Source organism: Cydia fagiglandana, chromosome 10, assembly GCF_963556715.1.
Source record: "Cydia fagiglandana chromosome 10, ilCydFagi1.1, whole genome shotgun sequence".
NCBI classification, from domain to species: Eukaryota; Metazoa; Arthropoda; class Insecta; order Lepidoptera; family Tortricidae; genus Cydia; species Cydia fagiglandana.
Genome location: NC_085941.1, coordinates 20,674,069 through 20,697,350, shown reverse-complemented (window position 1 = coordinate 20,697,350; position 23,282 = coordinate 20,674,069). Strand labels below are relative to the sequence as shown.

Genomic DNA, 23,282 nt, shown 5'->3' with positions numbered 1-23,282 from the left:
ATCTCATAGTTCTGACACCTAGAGACATTTACACCTCTAAATATTATAGATTTTTTTGTGTGTGTTTTTTTTAATCTGTATTTTGTATGTAATTCGACATTAAGAGACCATATACATCTCTTAGTAATTGTAATACGTTAGATTGAATTGTTAGTTTTATTTTATAAAATTGTTGATGTTATTATTTTTGCTTTTATGTAAATTCAATGTTGACGTGTAAAAGTGCCCTTGTGGCCTATTTGCTGAATAAATGTTGATATTTGATATTTGATTGAAATAAGTTTGAACTTGTTTGTTTACTGAACTTTTTATCGAAATAAATATTTCATTATGTTTATTTTTTTATCTTAATTAGGTAGGTATAAGCAAAGATTTTTACCGATATAATTATAATGAAGCCTTTATGAACGTCAGCCGCCCCTCCGTAGGTGGATTGAGGAACGGTAACATCATAGAAACAGAAACATAAAATATAAATTATGTTCAATGTTTCTAATGGCTCGAGTGGTAATGCTTAGTAAGCCAGACTGCAAATACGCATTTGATCAATGATTCGACATTTCCAAGTCAACCGGTCCGAGTCTAGGCTTTCATATACAAGTAAAAGGTCAGATATAAAGTGGCGATCCTATGAGCGGGTATTCGAATTGAGAAAGTTGTGAACGATGTGTATTTTGCTTTTGTGTCACCATGGTGTCATGTATCGTCTTGTTATGGGGTCCCTTTGTTTCCCATAAAGTTTTAAGTCATAATGTATTGATTGTCATATTATCGTTAGTCATAAAACTGAAACCGTTAACTTTTCAGGATTTTTGTAAGGTTATTCTAAAGATGGGTTAGGTTAGGTTAGGTTTGTTTTATGGCAATCCTGAAAAGATACGCGTTTTTGAGAAAAACCAATTATGACTAACGAAAATTCGGACAAACAATACATTATGACTTAAAACTATTTGGGAAACAATAGAGACCCTCTTGTTATTTTTGGATTTGGACTTAGCTGGTTTGTTAGTGCACACCGTTGTATGGGGACCTTGCACTTTGTGACTATGCGCTGAAACTTGGCACAGTTGATTCTTAGCTGGTCATGAACAGATACAGACTGGGAGACAGCGAGAGCCACCTCTCAATTAGTGGGGGGGGGGGGGGGAGGAAGACGCGGGTATGGAGATCCAAGGGGGAGGCTTATGTTCAGCAGTGGACGTCTTATGGCTGAGATGATGATGAGTAGTAGTATTAAAAGTAACTTGTTTATTATTCAATAAAAAAAAGATGCATTAATATCGGTACTTAAGACTCAATAATTAATTAAGTAGATATAGTGAGTACGCCGCATTATGCCCGCTTTGAGACTACCTAGACTTATAATTCATCTTGAGCTGGGTTCACTGTGTCATCTTAGCTATGGAGCTGCAAGAATAAATACCTAATAATTCTCAATTCGGTCATAATTGGCAGATATCCAGGGAAAGAGACTATAGAGAGTCAAAATCCTGAAGTCCAGAACAGACCTTTACCGAAGTTGGACATTCTTTTATTATATTTTTGATTAAAAATTAAAAAAAAAATACATTTTGAACGCCACAGACGGCAATTGTCGTTGACGCAAAATCGTGACCACGACGCCAAAGACGGCATTTGACGTCGATCGTTTTTTGATGAAAATCTACTGAAAACACCCCTGCACTATTAGGTTGGCATCAGTGGCACGGCAAATGGATGCGCCGTTTGGCGTTCAAAAGGTTAAGGACACATGGATGGATTCGACAAAGGGAAGGTTTATGGGGCTGGTAATTGTATTCTTTTAATTAAGATTTTTCATCCATTTCAAAGGAAAAATTCACAACGTCAAGCGAGGATCGATCTCTTCCCTTTCTGATAAGTAGGTACATACTTGTCCAATAGTGTTACCAAAGCTTGTTTGCTTCCCTAACTTATTATTAACCCTTTTCACATTGAATTGACATTGGCCCGATTCGACATTAAGATACGTCAAATATTACTTCTAGATACGATGTGGATTAGATATGTCAGTGTCAAAGGTAACGTTTTTGTTTGATGAAACGTCACTTTTGACAGTTTTGACAGACATATCTAATCCATATCGTATCTAGACGTAATATTTGACGTATATATCTTAAAGTTCGAATCGGGTCGATAATCACACTACTTGGGTAAGTTATATCGTAATTGTCACGCCTGAGCGCCGGTAAGACGATATGACACCAACACCTTGTGGCAAGGTGATGGTTAGATATATACTTAAAATAATGAAACATATTGTTGCGGTCATGATGACTTACTACTTAGGTACTACATAGTAGACATTGCGGTTAACCAGCGCTATCAACTTCCGACGCCTGTCTTGTCACCTGATTAACTTACAATAATTAGGTTCTTACTACCACTCTATCAAGCAATTTCAGTCAGTAGATAAGGGCGGCAAATAAAAAAAAAACCGGTCAAGTGCTGTTTCATAAAATATATTATATTTAGTATGTCTGGCAACCCTATTACAAAAGCAAGCAAGTGTAAAGCACTATTGGCATGTATCAAAAGGGGTTATCTGCTAGGGACATAGGTAACTTTAATGTATAATCTTCAGGAAAAAGGGATTTATCAAAAGACCTGCCGTTTCAATACATTCTATAACTTCTTGACATTTAAAGACATCGAAGTTCATAAATAGGTATAAGGCCCTATCAAACAGGTGACAACGCTAAGGTCACCTCATTGTCAAAGCTGCGATGCACACACAGTCATATGATTAATGATTGCCACTTCAATGCGCTATAATTACATTCTTAACAAGCCCATTCAACACCAAACAATTCTACCCACGCATGCTACGTCAAGTAGCTAAATCAGTGTTCATTGAACGTTCTGAATTTCGCGCCATAGATAAACGCGCACTTTTTATGTAACAGCTGAAACGTTCGGAAACTTGAATGGATGCAATCAAGTGGCAATGTCGCGCCCTTGACCGGGCATTGGCTACTTCCGAACGCATCCTAAAGGTGCATGCACACACGTCTCATATGTACATACTTCGCGAAGTAAAACGTAAAACGCATATTATTATACCGGGTGTGGCCTGTAATAATTATGAGCAAAAAATTAAACTGTAGGCTGTAGGTACTCCTCATACTGACCAACATTTGTTCAGCGACTTTTATAAATAAGTTGTGGTTTGATTTTTAATACACTTTAAAGTTTATTCTAAGATGCAATGTATTGCGAATTCTGTTATGTTTAAGGCGTGACAAGCAACGTCAATCACAATGATATGGCGTGGCGATGGCGTCCATTGAAGATAATATTTATTTTGTATGAAAAATAGGGAGTCTAAATACTTCATAATTTTAAAAAATTGTTGAACAAAAGTGTCACCGTTTGAGGAGTACAATCTATGTTTTAATTATTTGCTCATATTACAGGCCACACCCGGTATAGGTTGTATTTAATGACTGTTAATATCGGTATACACCGGAATACCGGAAACCACGAAACTCCAATTATGTTTTTTTGCACCGAAGTTAAATTTATAAGTCGTGATTTTGGGATGGCTGGGTTAAAAATACCTAGAGCCAGACCAAGACAAGTGTGCACCGTTTTTGATAGCTCACGCAGTGAAAGTGTTATTTTAAAGGGCAAACTTCTATGAAAATATGACGTATAAATAATACTTGCACTGCGTATGCTAGTTATCAAAATAGTTGCAGACTTTTCTTGGTCTAACTCTAATAACTTCACATTGTTATTTTTTTTAAAACGTTTTTCAAGTTCCTTGCTTAAAATAAAATTTGCACCCGCAGACGAACCTTCATCCCCTTTTTAACCCCCTTAGGGGTTGAAATTCCTTTTACAAGCTTTTATTTACTTTCACCTGACCGTTGTCTGCAGTTTGTAATCAAATCTTGCAAGTTAAATTTGAGCCACTTCCCGGTTTCCGATTGAGCTGAAATTTTGCATACATACGTAAGTCGGGTGACAATGCAATATTATGGTGTCATCGAGCTGATCTGATGATGGAGGCCGGAGGTGGCCATAGGAACTCTGTGATAAAACAACGAAACCTAATTGTGTTTGGGGTTTTTAGAATTGTCTCGATGAGTATTAGTTGCCTGTGGAAAAAAAAGTACAGTCGGCGATAAAAGCTTGTACCAAAAATGAAAACTTTGCCAAAAACTTATTTCACTTGATAAAGATCGAAGAGACACACTGTGCACGCAACCTAAATATTCGTAATTTTCCATAAGTGTTCGGCGTGATTGGGATGATTGTATCACAATTAATGGTGCAATTTAAAAAAAAACTTGATAGACTTCCTCGTAAAGTGTTTGCATGTGTTATGGCTGAATGTATTGTTATATCGTTATTAGTGCATCCTTGGTGAAGCCTTGCTCTTTTGGCGTTTTTTACCTACATTAGGTACAAATACTTGCAAGTGAATCATGATATCATGTCATGATTAAATCTAACTACTCTATGTAATTTGTTATGCAGAATTGAACTTATTACGATTTTTGAAATGAGCACTATATTTGACACGGCAGGAATGGCTTCTTGTTAACCCTTTGGTTACGAAAGATGTCTATTGACACCCGCGGCTAGACTTAAGCAGCCCAGTAATCAAGGTTCACTATGACGCGCCGCACACGATAGCCGCCACGAAACTCTTAATTTAAACTTTTTCAAGACTGATTGATCTTAAACTTTGCCAAGATAGCCCGTTATAAATTAATGCTTTCCCAGCAATTGCCTTCTTCTTCCCCTTGTCAATGATACCCTCTTCCTACTGCTTTAGCCTCCTAATTTAATGTATCTCTCGTTCCAGGTCAGCGTGACAAACCCTTCGTGTCAGAACACGACATGCAGCTGCGGACCCCTCGCCCGGACATACTCTCCGTGCCTCCCAACAGCAACTACTATGATGGCCTCAGAGAGGCGGAAACTAAGGTAACTAACTACCTATATAACTCTATAACTTGGATTATTGACTGCCCTTCGTATTTATTACTCCATTTGATGGTTGGTAGTCCTCAACTATGCGTTTCTCCAGAAATGTCCGGCCACGCACAGCTAAACTGTGGAATGAACTGTCGCCCGCTTCAAGAATCTACTCCCATCTTAAAGGCATGCAACTCTGGTGTTGTATGTATCAGTGAGCGTCAGTGATTGCTCGACAGGTCCTATCATTCAGAACTGGGATTTGACAAAAACGGGATCAATCTGTATACATATACCTACATACAATCAAAAAAAGAATTTTTAAAATCGGGGCAGTAATGACGGAGATATGGAGTAATAAACATTAAAAAAACAAACAAAAAAACATACAACCAAATTGATAACCTCCTCCTTTTGAGATTTGGAAGTCGGTTAAAAACTTAGTTGATTTTCTATTGATTTTGCAGGAGTCTATTTCTACAATAAATCCCCAGAATCTTCCGCTAAGCAATTTCCTTACGGCATGATAATAATTACTTAAATAAAGTTCGATAGATACTTTTTTTAATCGAGATTTTTGGTTGCTTAACGCTTCCCACGACGTTGGTTGTAAAAAATATTTTTATTTTGCCAAATCAAGGGCGTGAGCGTGCAATTCCTAATTAACAATTTAAACGTTAACTTTCAACAGTTTAAGAGCAAGTGACCTTTTGCTTTGCGAACTTTCAAATCAGAGCCAGTGTAGGAAGCCATTCCATTTGGAAGTCAACGACATTTTGTCTCATCGTAGGTACCTCGTATTAAAGCTTTGAAATACCTATCTTAAAATATATGTAAATGGACATAATATGATATAAGGGAGAATAAATATTCTAAATTTGCAGCTGTAGATTGTCCAAACCACATCAGACACAAAAATTAATGTCAACGATTAAAATATGCCCCAATGACGTCCGTAGACTATTAACGAACATTTTCAACTCCATGGGTCCTAAATTACTTATAGTTCTGATTTCAAAATGACGGGCGTTTTCCCGAGCTTTTGTTTTTATCAACACTAACATAAAAAAAATAAAAGCGTGTAAAACGCGATTTGACCTATGCTATGACCTAACCTAAGATTGTAACTTCCGTAATGTCTGTTCCAGTACGCCATCCACCCGAGCAACAGCATCGTGGGCATCCCCGACACCATCTCCACCAACAACGGCCTCGACAGCGCCAAGCATAGCTACCGCCCGCCCTCCTCCTGGTCCACAGGTATCGGCAGACCCTCAAACCGACCCAACAATCAACAGACGGAAGACACTTTCACTGGAGCCAGCGCAAAACGGCCCTCAAATATCCAAAATCGTCCTGTAGAAAGACCAAGACCTACTCCTAACGTGCAAACGAATCTACCTGATGACGATGATATAACTGGCGCCGCTTCTCAACGACCAAGCCCTACCTTCCAGCCTAACGTAAACACACAAAACAGCGGATCAACATTCCAAGATTCTTCTCCAGTTTCTACTACTGAAGCTAGCTCTGAAGAATTTGAGCTTGATGTAAGAATAAAAGACACAGTGGATCCAGTTGTTAATTTTATCAACCGCTTCGACCCCAACTCTCCCGATTCACATAAAACTTCTATGACGAAAACTGAGATTATTAGTCTGAATCAGCAATTACCTGATGCTCAAGTCAGTTCAGAAGAAGATCGGACACCAAGGAGGAATAAAGATAATGGAAATAATGCTAATAGAATAGAAGTCCAAGGTAAAGGTGTGACAGAAAGCAGTAGATTTGATACTGTTAACATCAAGCCTACTGACGCTTTCGACCCGTTAGCGCCTAGTAAAGAGCTTCAACCCCCTAAACACGACAGTACTGATCCACCAACATCAACTATAGGACCTCCTATTTATTATGAATGGAAATGGGCAGTGCCAGCTTTCGGTCTGGAGCCTCCTAAACTAGGCAATATAACTAATGACAATAACGACGCAGTGATTCCTGAAGGGAGGAATGCGGGAAAAATCAATCCATTTAGCACAGTAACTAGACCAACACCAGTAGAAGTAGACGTGACTGCTAGAAACACAGAATATAACATTAGTTCTTACTTCGTTCCTGACTATGTCTTTCCTTTAGACAAGCCTCATCCAGGATATGATGATGAGAATGCCGAAACTTCCTTCAATGTGAAAGTATCCAGGCCTGGAAGGGCTAGTTATGGGGAGAACCCTAAATGCCCTCAATGCCATCCCGCGTACGTGGTGCCTGGGACTTGCGAACCCTGCGTGGTGAAGCGGTAACTCACAAGGCCATAGATGTAGTTTAAGCTTCATCAGGGAGCGTGCGTGAGCTATAGAGGGCAGCACCTACTTGCTTAAATGTCATGTTTTAGTTTTCAATTTAAGCCACAAGGTGGCAGACTCCCACACGCACGGTCTTTATAGTATAGTAAAACGTAGTGTCTCACACTCAGTGACACTTTAGTGCGTACACACAATAAAGCAAGCAAGTGCTGAAAGACAGGCAATATGGCGGTTACTAACCGGCTAGCATGAGTTGCGTCACAGAATAATTAATAGTAGGTACTAGTTACAATACAGAAAAGACACTTCCTACAAAACCGAAGTTTGACAGCGGTCCAGGGACGAATCGTGCTGTCCCTTTCTAATATGTCGGGGGGCACGTCAGTGCCCCCGCCAAGTCGAGCGCGAAGCAAACACTGCCGTACCATCCTTTACTGGAACCATTTCGCCGCATTTTCAGGCCCCTATTTGAGAACCTCTGGATAAGACCAGAACGCAGAAATTTTGGTCATCCAGTAAGCTATAATCACATACTTAAAATCCAAACTTTCAAGTCTGTAGGTCATTTAGTTCCGAAGTTAAGCGAAAGCAAAGTTTCGCATTTATGAAACTCACTCATGATCATCAGAATAGAACTAGTACTTCCCATAAACTCAGAGAGCTGAAATTTGGTACAGAGTTAGGGTTTAATGGCCACATAAAGGGAAAACCTAAAAATATTGCAATATCAGTCACGTTTTAAAGATCTAAGAACTGCATAAGTAAGTTTGTAATCCCATATAAATATATGATATTACAAAGTTACTGTTGCAGTTCCTACAAATAGTAGGTAAAGTAAAGGTACACTACGATGTACGATGTGAGTATCAATGAAGATATGTTTAGTTATGATATGTGTATACATAGTATGGGTATGAGTACCCGAAAAGAAGGACTGCCTACAAAAAGAGATGAAATCCCATCAAAAACATTACATGTAAAAAGGTGCAAGTCTCGCAACACTTTTACTACAAAAAAGTTTTGAGATGTAATGTGAAACCAAGTCGGTTATTTTAATCAGTGCCAGGAGGTTTCTACAAAAAGAAGTGAAATCCCACCAAAAACATTCTGTAAAAAACTAGCCAAGTCTCGATGGAGCTGCTTGTTTATCTCTAAAAAGTAATGAAATCTAGACAAAGTCGTGCCAAGTCTAAGGTTCCTTACTGCGATTTCTTTATTATTATAGTTAATGTTGTGTGACTTGGCCGTTGAAGGGTACACAAGGGTACAAAACCAGGTGCTCCATGACACCATTGCACCAATCTGTCGCCAGAACCGCTACCCATTGACGATGGAAAATTGCCACTTGGAAAACGTTGATTCAATAACCCAGTCAATTGTAGGCTTGATAAAGCTGCGTATTTCAATAATACTTATGTATGGGCGAGCCTGAAAAACACTTCTTTTTGGTGCAATGGCAGATTGGTGCAATGGTGTCATGGAGCACCTGGTTTTGTACCCTTGTGTACCCTTCAACGGCCAAGTCACACAACATTAACTATAATAATAAAGAAATCGCAGTAAGGAACCTTAGACTTGGCACGACTTTGTCTAGATTTCATTACTTTTTAGAGATAAACAAGCAGCTCCATCGAGACTTGGCTAGTTTTTTACAGAATGTTTTTGGTGGGATAGCACTATATATCTCTTATATGTATCTCTTTCGGCTATTTTAGGGCTGTCAAAATTAAAGTCATTAATCTTATTTGTGGTTGTGCACGCAAGGGGACCTCAAGTTGTGCCAACCCTAATAATTGCTTGCTGAGCCGAACGGAACCGAGAATATCCGAAAGGAGTGTCTCCCCACTGGTTGCGTTTGTGGGCGTGACACCATACAGATGCACACTACAAGTATGGACTCGCGCGCGAACGCAACTCATGCTGGCCCGTCTGAGAAGGCAACTCATGCTAGCTCATGCTAGCCGGTCTGGACAGTGTTCGTTGACCATCGTTTGCATGGTGTGTTCGCACTAGAGTAAAATAGATGATTGTTAAGTTTTCGAGATGCAGGGTCCAAAAACTCTACCGAGATTGGATATTTGCAAAATATAGATGCTGTTTTGTTTAATTAGATGTCGTAATCAATAAAACATAATTTAAAATGACAATTTAAGTAAAATAATAGTTTTTAAATGAGCATTTTGTAAGTTTTTTTCTTACACCCTGTATTATATCGCGGGTACTGAAGAAACTGTCATGACGGCTTTATTCATTAAAAACTAAATATAAATAATAGGTGGTTTTCCATTCGAGAAGGGTGCGTAAGGAACCTTTTCCGATGGAAAGTCACATATATAGGTACTACATATAGGATCAACCCAAATGTAAAGTTCAAATGCATTATTTAATAAGCTTAATGTACACCTAGTATAAAGAAAGGAATATTAAGACGCGTAAAATAGTGCCAATATTGCAACCGAGAACTTGACCGCTGAAGTAGATGGGTCTGCAGTCCTGAAATTAAATTCCTTGACAGCGCCATTTATTTCAACGGTAAAATTGTATTTGTAGCTACTTATTTTGGGTTCTTTTTTGCGTTTTAACAATCCTTTGTGTATAGTTTGTATAGTAATTATATTTAATAACTGTAAAACCCACTCAAGACCTATAACTGTTAAGCATAGATATACATGTACAGTCATGACAATGTGGACGAAGTCAGCTTTAGATTTATTTATAGATAGTTTTGTAAAGTTTCATAACTGTAAACCTTCTGTATAAAATGTGCCTATTACCATTAAAATATTTTTACAAATCAAGTTTCTTATTTATTTGGTTGAGCAATTTAAAAATAACTGCTAGTTAAGGGGTATGGGCTATGGCTCACTGTGCGAGCTATGTCGCTATAATACGAGCATAGCGTTGTTTCACTCAAACTTCGGAGCAACGAGCGAATCGAACGCAGTTGTGCCATGCCCCTAAGAGGAAAAGGGACGACCGACTCTCCATACAAACGTCGTCCCCATTTTTGTCGTATTAACCACTGAGACGCCATGTCTATAATTTTCGGTACAAAATAGTCTGCCGTTTTTTGCGGGGGAGGGGCACATCAAATGTATGCGTAACGTCAACATAGCCATGTCAGATAAACGTCAGTCCATACATGTGTTTGACATGTGGTTGACCAGTGGCCGCCTTTTTTCGACAGAGGGGAATGCCTGTTAATGACCACTCCGTTGGTTATATTCTCTAAGTATTAACCATTAAATTATCCATTTTATGACAAAAATGCCTTACATAATAAAATTATGGAAAATAACTGATACACATCAAATAGTGGATCGATTTCTATCAAACATAACTAAGAACCACCGAAGGAAACTGACTCTCAGGGTAAAAAATAGCGCATCGAAATCGGTCTATTCGTCGGAGCTACGGTGCCACAGACAGACATACATTGGTGTCAAACATATATTACCCCTCTTTTTGCGTCGGGGGTTAAAAAAGAATTACTTTGTGCTGTTAATCTTTGAGCGAGTTTTTTTTTGTTTTTAAACTAAGTGAGTAAGTCGGTCTGAGTTCACATAACTATGGGGTAAAAAAATAAAACAAACTTCTCAGTCATTACGTTCATTTATTAATATTTACATGCCTAACTACAGTTACGTATTATCATAAATATCTGTACAAAATGCATCCGCCATGCGCTTGTAACGTTACAAAAACTCACGGTACTTATTTAAATCTAGCGTCTTCGTATATCATTTGTGTGAATGTTTACAATATTACTACGGTATTGAGATAACTACATTGTTTGAATATGTATCTAAAGATATAAAATAAAATTATACGGCTTTACTTACTTTTACTGCTGCTAAAGTGGTTAAACAAAAAGTTGCCATAAAATAATATCGAAAAAAAAAATTACTCATAAGTATATCGTGTTTTTTAAAGTTAGTCGCAGTTGACGTAGGTAATATTGCAAATCCAGCCTTAGCCGCCAATAATGGTTGTGGCGTTCAAAGGATTAGGGCCACCCCACACTAGCGTGTCCCGAGACTCGGCGTCTAGTCAACTCTACGGCTGCTGCTCGACGCAACGCGCATTTTCCATAGCGCTGACTTTCGTTTTTTTTCAAAGACACATCAAGATTGTTTACCTTATTTCTAATGCAATAAAAAAACGAACTATAGACGCCAACGCTCAATAGGAGGCTTGTGTGGGGTGGCCTTACGAGTAAAAATTGAAACCCCGTATACATTTAATAATAGACATGAATAGGTGGTCTAGTCGGAGTGTATCTCGTCGGCGACCTGCTGCCATTTGGCCACCATGCTGGACACCGTCTTGTGTTTCAGCCCGATTGAGGACGATATCTTCACCTGCAATGTAAACGTTGCAATTTTAACCTTTTCGCCGCCGTGTCAAACACAAAAGCGGTCACTCGGACGCCACGTCACCGAAGTGTCAAAACTGAAATTGAACTTTATGTATATGCACGTCGGTCTATGTTGCCTTGTAGTATGTGACCGATTAATCAGTCTTTGGCGTTGGACCTTCGGTGCGGATATATCGGTCATTGGCGTCCAAAAGGTTAATATTTCTTTACTGAATCTATTTTTAATCCCATCAACCTGCTCACTAGCGCAACTGCTAAATAATTGTTATTATTGTAAAGTACTTTTTGAATACATCAAGTTTGATGTGAAAAACTAGTTGGTAGTAGTTAGTGTGTCGATCTATGAACGCATAGATTGTTGAATCCAGCAACGTAAAAAATATTATAATGCGAGCGAGTAGCTATTTACTGGGTTCTGTAATTACCAACCATGGAATCTGAGCGTGAGCAATATTTTACGCCCCCTTTTAGGACACCTTCCTCCTCCTCCTTTTTTCCTTTTTAGGAAAAAAGAGTTTTTGAGTGAGTGCAAGTTATCCGAGGACGATGTCGTGGACAGGGCGAAGTGGAGAAGGTTAAGCAGGAAAGCTGACCCCGCTACCATGTGGGATGGATAGCTAGGAAGAGAGAGAGGAGGAGGGTTTCAAAAACCTCATAAGCAGTTACAACCTTAAGCTAGGAATATTACAGCCTACTAGATTATCCAGTCGCACTTGCATAGACAATATAATCCACAATGTTAGAGGCAGTAAAGCTGAGGTTTTAGAATTAGCTCTATCGGATCATACCGCACAATTGTTAAAATGTCCAGTAAAGAAAACATGCTCCATTCCATATTGGTTTGTAGAACAAATTGATTTTAAGAACAAAACATTGTCAAATTCATAGACTGTCTACGTAATATTAGTTTTATAATAGTATTTTCAGCAGCCAATCCAAATGAAGCATTTGATAGTTTCTTTGAGATATTTGACCTAGTCTATAAATTATGTTTTCCTAAGAAACGAAATAGAATTAACACTACGACTAAACCTAAATGGATAACAAATGGTATTAAAAATTGCTGTAAGCGGAAAAGAGAATTGTTGTGGAAATATAGACTGACACGAAACCCTGACCTAAAAGAAAAATTAACATGTTATTCCAGACATCTTAAAAGAATTATGAGCAGTGTTCAAAGATCCAAAAATGACAACTATATTGAACGATCACAGAATAAAACAAAAGCCACCTGGAAAATTATTAACCCATCTAAGGCTAGGTACCCTACTGAAAACATTAAGCAAATTGTATCCAATGGAAAGACAGTTACGCATCCTAAAGATATTGCAGAGGAATTTAATAACTATTTCGTGGACCAAGTTCGTCCTGTTACTCCTCATAATAGCACTAGCAACAAAAATAACTATAAGAAAACAATGACATACTATGCTAACTCCCTATTTATGAAACAGACTAATCCTGATGACATAAAGCTAATAATAAGTTCTTTAAAAAATACTAATAGCACTGGATACGATGGTATCCCAAGTAACACAACGTAGCTGAATATTGTTTGAATAATAGAGCATGCCGTACTTAATGCTGAATAGGTAGCTGTATAACAGCTGAATAAGCGCTAATATAGACGTTATACAGAAGGTTTGGGCGCAAAGTGGGCAGTGCCCACGCCGCTTATATCTGAATAACAGTTATGTAATAGCTATATAAGTGTGTGCCCACACATTGAATCGCTGAATAACACTTGTATAGAGGCTGTCAAAAGCTTATATACCGCTTTTCAACCAAAGTTATCCAGCTTTGTACACAATGAATCAGTTATTCACACGTTATGAAGCTTTTGGTTCCAAAGTGCATTTTTACAGAAAATATATTCAGATATTTGTGTTAAATCAATGATTTGTCTTCCATTTTAATTTGTGAACTCGTGTCAAAGTGTAGTTTCTGCAGTGAAAACTTACCAAAAAAGGAGCTATACATAACTTCAATTTCATTGCGCATGCGACTTTACTGTTAATATATATATGCATTTTATTTAAAATTTTAAAGCGCCGCGTAAATAATGCACCGTTTCAAAAGTAAATATAGAAAATTTACTACTCCACATTTAAATTTGTAATTTTTCTGCGGTGTTTAGATGTTTTAGTGATAGAAAATGTACTTTAACAAGTTATGCTACGATAAAACTAGTTTTGTAAATGAATAAAATGGGTTTTTCAGCTCATTTTCAATTCTTATATAATTGTAGAGGTTAGAAAGTGAGCAACCGTAATGGCGTCCGACTGTGCTGAATATAAGCTGCTGCCACAGCTATTATTGTGCTAATTTCTGAATAAGCATTCACATTATTCGCGTTACTAAGCAACATGTTAGATAATAATGGTCTTAACACAACAAGTTTTGAATAACATCAGTATAATAGTAATTGTTTTCTCAATCTTAAAGCCTATTAGGGTTCTATACACAAATAGTAAAAACCACATAGATCCTCACTACTTTGATGATAAAACATTATAGGTATGTAACACGGGCAATATTCAATCCTACTTCCCACTAATATTATAAACGCGATATAATATATAAGTTATATGATAAATCTGGGGGCACGGCAGTTTACACAGTTATTTTTTCCGTTATCAGTTCCGACAAATATGTAGTAGGTAAAGGTAACGCAAAGATGTACGACGTGAGTACGAAGATGTATATAGTATGAGTATGGTATGGTTACGAGTATGGTATGAATATGAATATGGTATAGGTGCGAAGGTGAGGGTATATCATTCATTCATTCATATTAGTAGCGGGTATCACGGGTATGAGTACAATTAAGTATAGTTTGATATGGGCAGTATTGTTTAGGTATGAGTACGAGTACAGTGTGGGATGGGTATGAGTAGACCCACTTGAAAACTAAAAACAGTCTGTTCAAAATCGACAGGAGAATCGATTTCGCTATGAGGGTGATTATTTTATTTTTCTCATACCCAGTCCAGTCTACAACTTTTTAATGCAACAATATGAATAACTAGCATTTGACACATTGTTTGCCAACTAACAACAACCTTAAATGGCCATTGGTAAACTTTATCTCGTTGCAGTAAGGTATGAAAATGGTCAGTTAACAGTGTTTACGATGGTAACTAGCAATTGTTTTACGTCATTAAAAGTAGAGATGCAACGGATAGTTGTTTGGCCGGATACCGGATATCCGGCCTGGACACTGGCCGAATATCCGGTATCCGGCCGCCGGATATTCGGCCGGCGGAACTATACCTACATTTCGGTTTTTCAGGTGCGCATTCTGCAGGTTTGACCTGTTTCCTAGTAAACGTTCGCGCGGACTCATTTCTAGGTTCGAAATGAGTGCGCGTGCAAGTCAGTGGAATGATTAAATTGTTTTAAAATAATAAACAAGTACGATTATGACCGTGTCTGTTTCTTAAATCCAATTTGTTTACTCCGAAATCATTCAATGTTACTATCCGGTATCCGGCCGAATAGAAGGTCACTATCCGGTATCCGGCCGGATAGTAAAATAGTGGCCGGATAGGTCGGATAGTAACCGGATATCCGGTGCATCTCTAATTAAAAGGACAATGCATCTTGTGTAAAAAAACCAATCGAAGAGAATTGTTAAGAAAACTAAACCTCGATTTTTTAAATAATGGTTGGATTAAAGAATATGCGTATTTATTCTTGATGCGTTCAAAATAAAATAAAAACACGCTCAAGCTCAAAGCAATCAGACTCAAGTAGCACTGTTGACCGTGTATAAAGCTACGGAACCCTCTCCACTGCGCACTTGTTGATACTAAGCAGTAGTTTGAATAGCGCTTCTCATTGCGTTCATTTTGCAGCTTTTAGCAAGAAAATATAGTATATGTGTACTAAAATCGCTATAACTTAAGTATAAGTGTTGTTTTAGTATTTATTATTCAGACGTTATGTCAATAAAAGCCATAATTAACCCATATATGCAGCTACTGAATAACAAATAATATGTGGATTTTATTACAGCTTCCAGTAATAGCGTCCACCTTTATTCAAAAACTAGCGTTAAAACAGAAACTGCAACCGCTTTTATACAGTTGAAAGTCTTCACCGACGCTTCTTTTCAGCATTTAGTAGCCACTATCACATTTTTCTTAATATTGTCTGCTTAAAATCATACAACACAGAATATATACAGCTAATTGCTACGAATGCTGCTATTATGCAGCTTTTAGTAACCACAAATCGTCGCCGTAGAGCGAAAAGTCACCAAATCACAAAATGGCCAAAATTGACTTAATAATGTCATCAAAATCGCATTTTTTTTCTCCAAATTTCAGTCTTATTGCGGTAGCAATAGCGATCATAGTATCAATTTTACAAAGTTAAAGAACTAACTAAAAACTCACTTGGAATTCAATACTTTAGTCGAAAAATACCTAATTCTGTTATACATTTTTAAACTTCTTGTAACTTATTTAGGAGCGTACCTAAGTCATTTTAGTTATTTTTTCCCTAAGTATTACTAAACTATTTAACCACGAAGAACCTCATTCAAAAAGTCACTTAATTTACTTAGTTACTTTTTGAATACCTGGTATGTCAAAAGTGTGAAACGAAAATTAACTAACTCTATTTAGTTATTTTTTATTCATAGTTGTAAGGCAATGTATATCATTTAACCAAAGCGATAATTAATTATACAATTTTAATGAGTTTTGCCCTACAAAAAAATATATAATACAATAATTAATCATATTTAATTAATTTTACAATAAAGACTGTACTGTACGTCGACGTGATTTGATTGAAATTCGCTCGCAAGTTGGTGACTTTTCGCCCAGTACCGCAGGCCTCCGCACCGATACCGACCGCTGCGACTCCCTCCGCCGCGTCGACCTGCCAGTAAGTAGTTGCGCATAAGCCGACAGTGAAGCTACTGTTACACATGCTGAATTGCTGATTACTAGCACGAAAGCATGCCACTATTGAGCAATTGCTACTTAGTAGTATGTGTGTCGAAACATTGCAAGCATGCTCATTTTGAGTTTGCTCAAAAATCAACGGTCGTGCGATTTTTGGTCATGCTACCTGCAGCGCGGATGGAGGGGGGGGGAGGGGGGAGTGCTTTTAGCGCGTGTGAACAGGTTTGCTTATTGATCATGCTAGTATCTTGTTTCTGTATAGCGCTTTCAACTTGAGAGAGTAAAAAGTCAAATTGATGCGGTAGCATCCGCAAATAATTTTTATAACCCGCAGCATCCTCTATTCGCATTTCTGTAAGCAACTGAGCACTTGCTCCAAAGTCCTGTCTGCTAGATATCCAATCACGGACCCAAATCTTTCTATTTCTTTTCTTTTTTTGTCGAGCTGATATAAGTTTCTGGATGCATTGCATCGCCAGCAAAAGGATGATCTTATTCAGCTTCATACGGATAGCTGTTTGATTGTCCATGGCTTTATTTGAACCGACAGAGAGCGAGAGAGCACGCTATAAAATGGCATGTGTATTGGAGTGTTTGCTTTGAGCATGCTTATTCAGGAGCAAACTTAAAACTAGCATACCTATTGCTAGCAAATGTAAACTGCTCATAAGCTTGCTCGTATTGAGCATACTCAATAGCACGCTTTTTAACATGATACTTTAGAGCATGTGTTGTTACACATCTTGCTAGTTACGTGTAGTTACTGTTTGCTACATAATAATTGCGTGTACCGAGATTAAGTATGAAACGCGCTAAGTTACTTAATTTTGGATTTGATAAAAAAGAAAGATGATTTGGATAACGAGGTAAGTGTTTTTGGTGTCAGTTTGTTATTTTATTGTAATTTTTTTTATCAAAAACTGTTTATAAAATTAAATGCTATTTCATAAGATTCAAGTTTAGAAGTACTTGTATGGGGTAAGCCAAAAGGAACAGGATTATGTGGAACGAAACAAGTAAAATTTTGTTATATCGGTGTGATTGCTAAAGCTTGTGGGTGTGTGTGCCTAATAACAAAATGCTTTTTTACACACTACAATAACCATTACATGTTTACTCAATTATTTACTCAAATATAATAATCTGTATTTAAGATGATTACGGTCACGAAATTTAATTCCTTCCACACTTCGTACCTTGTCACAGCGAGAACAACATGAAATATCTGGCGGCTTTCATTATTGGTTGTCACTGTGACAAAGGTACGAAGTGTGGAAGAATAGTACATTACGCTACAAGTGCAGAAAAGAGGAAATGCGAAACGAGTGGCGATAAATTAAAACAAGACCGAAGGGAGTGTTTTAAATCGACACGAGTTGCGAATTACCTTTTCGCACGTGTATCGTATAACGTTTTACAGTACATAATATGGCCCTGCTTATTATCGCACTAGTGCGGTAATGTAGCACCATATGTACTGTAAATTAAATTTCGTGACCGTACTTGATGTTGCCTGCATTGTATTGTGTGTTTAACAAGCCTGTGTTTTTATCATCAATATCACTAACCGATTACCGAATTATGTCATAGTGCTGAAAACGGTGAAAACTTTTTATAGTTATACTTTCTTTTATTTAAAAATTATGTCATTGTCATTATGTACCACGGAAGCACTATTCTTAATTCGACTATTTTAGCCGTATGGAAGCTGTGTGCTGATGTGTAATGCTAGCATGCGTTTCAAGTCCAGTGTTGGCCGAAAGTTAATGCAAATTGAAAATGCTGGCCATTAACCATTATAAATTGAATCGTAAACTGTAACCGTCCGTCACGGTTTAAGGTTCAATTTATAATGGTTAATGGCCAACATTTTCAATTCGCATTAACTTTCGGCCAACACTGGATTCAACTCTCTTTGCACGCGAACATAATATATAAATATATTAGCTGTTAATTTTTAAAGAAGCGTACAATAAAATAAACACATAAAGGTGAGAGTCTGAGGTGCATCATCATTAAAGCGATGTACATATTTAAATGAACAATCATTTCGCATACATAAGAGCATGTCATGCACCACTTGATATTACGCATCAATCGCATCATGCTAAATGAGGTCCAGTACGGTTACCATCAGTTTGTCACTGACATAAACGCCGTCGAGAACGTAATTTACTTTCTATACATCTCGCTCGCACTCGCATATTAGTGCAAACGGGATGTATAGAAAGTAAATTACGTTCTCGACGGCGTTTATGTCAGTGACAAACTGATGGTAACCGTACTGGTCGCGTAGCCAAGATACCAATCGCTTGCGCTCCGTAGCGATCGAAACGCAACTGTCACTGTCACACTAATACGGAAGAGTGATAGAGAGACATAATGCTTTTCGTTGTCGAAGCGATAGCGATTGTAACCTTGGCTAGGCCGGCTGGTTTAAAGATGACTCACGCTAGAACGGTAACGTGCTGTGTCCGGCCCGAGAACGGTCCAGGCCGATGACATGCGATTGTAATAGGGTGGTATTTTCTTCAGTGCGCATTGTTAACGGCCTGGACTCGTTAAGCCCTCGTTCTAACGTGATCATCCCTTAAACGTAACTTATCCAACTTAACCGCAAATTAGCTTATCATCTATTTCAGAATTTTTTAGCTACCCTGGAAGACAAAGAAGCAACATAGACATTGGAGATTGAGGACTTATTTCAGAAGAAATATTTGTATGAGTCAGCTCCAGCATCTGCTGTGTTCAGTCCTTTTAATTTGATTTGTAGGTCAACTTTATTTGATTTGTAGTCCATTTTTATTTGATTTGTTGTTCATTTTATTTTAATAAAGTGTTCGCAGAATTTTAAATGACGTGATTTCATTTGATCCTTAAATTAAGCAGAATCCAAAAAAATATTATAGTAAGTAGTTTTTAACTAACACGTATTTTCACTTTATCATAGCAGTCATAATACGACTAACTTTACTTAGTTAAATCTAGACGCACTAAAATGTGGGCAAAAAATAAATAACTTTGTTCAAAAAATCACTAAGTCATAATTAAGGTGTAATATTTAAGGGCAAAAATTAATTATCGCCTATAGCTCCTAAATCGTTAGTGTGAATAATATAAATCCATTTTGAGCCCAAAGAATAGCAGTTTCCAATGAATAAACACATATAAAACCACAATTACATCTTAAGATAATTTCAGTAATTTTTTTTTAATTATTTTTTCTTTAAACCCTCATAACTCAAAAATGACCAATGAACGATTTGGTGACTTTTCGCTCTACGGCGACGAAATGCTTTAAGCTGAATAATGTCTGAGTAACTGTGTAAAAAATAAGTATTATTCAGCTTTAATATGCAAAACCGATACTATGCAAAATTTATTCAGCATTTATTGGTATAAAGGCCCCACTAGGCCCACATATTTTCTTATTCCGAATTTAGTAATTTCCACCGCATATACACAAAATTTATGCAATCTTAATTTGAATAAGATGATAATTTTACTCTATTATCCTGCTTGTGTGTTACTTGGGATACATACGAAAATAATAAAACAAACATCTGACATTATCTCTCCTATACTCAGCCATATAGTAAATTTATGTATTGAGCATGGTGAGTTTCCTAGCAAACTAAAGGTATCCATTGTGAGACCTCTTTATAAAAAGGAGGATAAATATGACATGAAGAACTACAGGCCTATTGCGTTAATCTCTGTCTTTGCCAAAATCATAGAGAAAGTTATATACAACAGTCTTTATAATTACTTTGAAAAAAAAAAACTTATTTGCAAACGAACAAAAAGGGTTTCGAAGGGAAAAATCGATAAATTTGGCAATTTTTGATTTAGTACAAAAGGTAATCAATAACATGGACAAAAAAATCCCTACATGCGCTTTATATATGGACATGTCAAAAGCGTTTGACTTTGTTGACCATAATATTCTCTTAGACAAACTACATGCTTATGGAATTCGCGGTAATGTTTTCAGTCTAATCCGTTCCTACTTGAGGGACAGGAAACAAATTACACAAATTAAAAGAATATCTCCCAGTACGAAAAAAAAGGAAACCTACTCATCTAACTTTAGGAACATTTGTTATGGGGTACCCCAGGGAAGTGTGTTGGGCCCACTATTGTTTTTAATTTACATTAATGATATGCCTAAAGCCACGGTACACCCGATGGTTCTCTTTGCAGATGATAGCACCATTATTTTTTCTGGACATAGTTAAAATCGTATGAAACTGACATTAATAATACCTTAGAAACTATTATAGAATGGCTTGATAACAATAATCTTAGAATAAACCTGGACAAGACCAATATTATGACATTTAAGCAAAGAACCAAATCCACAAGTTTAAACATAGTTTATAGGGGACATAAAGTGAATGAAACGGACGTAACAAAATTTCTGGGATTAAGTATAGATAATAAGTTGACTTGGAAAACACAAACTGACAATATAAGTAATAAATTAAGTAAATATTCATACACCTTATACAATCTGAAAAAAATCGCAAACGAATCGACACTTTTAACCGCCTATCATGCTTATGTCACATCTAATTTAAGATACGGTATCCTTTTTTGGGGAAACTCCAGCAATAAAGAATTTGTATTTAAGGCTCAGAAGAAATGCATACGAACGATTTGCGGGGTCCAAGAAAGTGAGCCATGTAAACCATTATTTAAAAGGCTTAAAATACTTACATTGCCATGTTTGTATATATACGAAATGGCCAATTTTGTAAATAAAAACCACAACCTATTTAGTAAATTTAAAAGTGTTCGCCTGCAAAACAAACTAAAGTCTTTGCAAAAAGTACCAAGTAAAACGGCATTTTTACAAAAAAGCATACTTGGAATGGCTCACAAAATATATAATAAGTTACCGGAGAATATAACAGCATGTAAGGACAAGGATAATGTTTTTAAAAGAAACCTAAAAGCTTTCCTTACCGAGAAAGCATACTACTCTATAACAGAATTTTTGACTGACTTGTAAATTATTGATCCTGACCACTATTATCACATAATATTAAGATTTTATTTTTTTCTAATTACCTATTAAGATTTACTGCATGTAATAACCCTGTTTTGACTATTATTGTTTATCTGTGATATTATGATTAGAGTGTGTATTTTTATTGAATTTGTATGCCAATAGGCACGACATAGTGATACTGAAACATTTATTTAACATCTTGTAACCTACCTATGTTGAACAAATAAATCTTTGAGGATCGGGAAAAGTGGCGTGCTCTCGTTTCGGAGGCCAAGATCCTCTTTGGATCGCTGAACCATATTAGTTAGTTTTTAGGACAGCCAAAGAGTGGGTCTCGAATTTTGGCGATTTCTGTTAGGCGGGTCGGAGCTCAGTCAACTTTGGGAACCACTGTGGATTCTAAATATTAAGGTCCCGACCGGTCGATTAAGCAGCGGCATCAGGGGGTGTTCGAGTAACTAGGGTACCGTGGGCGGATTGGACTTAAACTACCAATATTCTCTGATAAATTTGAAGATATTTACCTTAGATTTCTTTTTCGAAGTTTTAGTTTCTTTTTCCTTAGATTCCTTCAGTTCCGCCGGCAGCGGGGGCCGCTCGGGGGAGGCGGGCGCGGGGGGCGGGGCCTGCTCCAGCTCGGCGATGTCGCTGTAGAACGAGAGGAGCTCGTCGCCTATCTCTTTCTTCGGTTCCTGTAATATATGTGTTACGTAACTAGGTTGTATGATGATTATGTAAAGCTCTGCCATTTATAGATGTGGTAGTCGATGTTTAAAAGTTGGATAATTCGAAGGCTCGAGGTACAGGCGGAAGCGGCGGCGGGTCGTCGGAGCCCACCGGATGCTTAACCTTTTGAACGCTACGCCTATCGCGTGTGTCGCGTTTTAGGGTCGGTTGCACCAAACCGTCTGTCTGTCTACGTACCGGCGGCAGCGGCGGCGGGTCGGCGGTGCCGGGCGGCGGCGGGTCGCGCCACGCGGGCGGCGGCGGGGTGCGCACGCGGGGCGGGGCGGGGCGGGGGGGGGGGGGGGCAGCAGGCGGGGCGGGCTCTACGTACCGGCGGCAGCGGCGGCGGGTCGGCGGTGCCGGGCGGCGGCGGGTCGCGCCACGCGGGCGGCGGCGGGGTGCGCACGCGGGGCGGGGCGGGCGGGGCGGGGGGAGCGGGCGGGGCGGGCGGCGGCGCCGGGTGGGCTGGCGGCGGCGCCGGCGGCAGCGGGGGTTGCACCGGCTCCTGCCAAGAAAAAAGTATCGATTAAAGATCATCTTAAAATTGCAGAACTAACTTAGGTCTCTAAAGTAGAGTAATATACATTACACATCCCCCCTATCGATGGCAACAGTTGGTACCGGTGACTTCGGCCCAGTGTTGGCAAAAAATCAATTCGAATTGACGACTGAGGATTGACCGATCAATCCGAATTGACGATTGACGAAACTAATTCTAAATCTACTGATTGAGGATTAACGATTACTAATCGTTAATTCGAATTGATGGGTCAATCCTCAATCGTCAATTCGGATTGACGATTACTTTGTATGTACCTACCTAATGTCCTTTTTATTTAGGCCATTTTTCGAAACTAGCCAAATACGTTCAAAAGCGGTGTCTGAGTTTACCAAAGGTTCCGAAACATGTTTCCGACGGCAATATGAAGGATGTCCTTTTTGGAACATTTTCGGGACTTTCCTTGAAATTAACCAATAGCGTTCAAAATCGATATCTG

At 38.1% G+C, this 23,282-nt stretch overlaps 2 protein-coding genes across 4 annotated transcripts in view; one reads left to right on the top strand and one right to left on the bottom strand.

Moving 5' to 3' along the window:
- Window positions 1–7,305, top strand: part of LOC134668035 (uncharacterized) — a 68,864-nt gene extending 61,559 nt beyond the window's left edge. For all 3 annotated transcript variants that reach the window (XM_063525479.1, XM_063525481.1, XM_063525480.1), the window contains 2 exons: window positions 4,835–4,956; window positions 6,096–7,305. In XM_063525479.1, coding sequence (XP_063381549.1) covers window positions 4,835–4,956; window positions 6,096–7,247 — 1,274 coding nt within the window. In that variant the 3' untranslated portion in view covers window positions 7,248–7,305. The remainder of the gene's footprint in view (window positions 1–4,834; window positions 4,957–6,095) is intronic.
- Window positions 7,306–10,843: 3,538 nt separating this feature from the next.
- Window positions 10,844–23,282, bottom strand: part of LOC134668047 (formin-binding protein 4-like) — a 35,011-nt gene continuing 22,572 nt past the window's right edge. The window contains exons 8-11 of the mRNA XM_063525495.1: window positions 22,616–22,789; window positions 22,396–22,401; window positions 22,083–22,250; window positions 10,844–11,611 (exon numbers count right to left, since the gene is read on the bottom strand). Coding sequence (XP_063381565.1) covers window positions 11,516–11,611; window positions 22,083–22,250; window positions 22,396–22,401; window positions 22,616–22,789 — 444 coding nt within the window. The 3' untranslated portion in view covers window positions 10,844–11,515. The remainder of the gene's footprint in view (window positions 11,612–22,082; window positions 22,251–22,395; window positions 22,402–22,615; window positions 22,790–23,282) is intronic.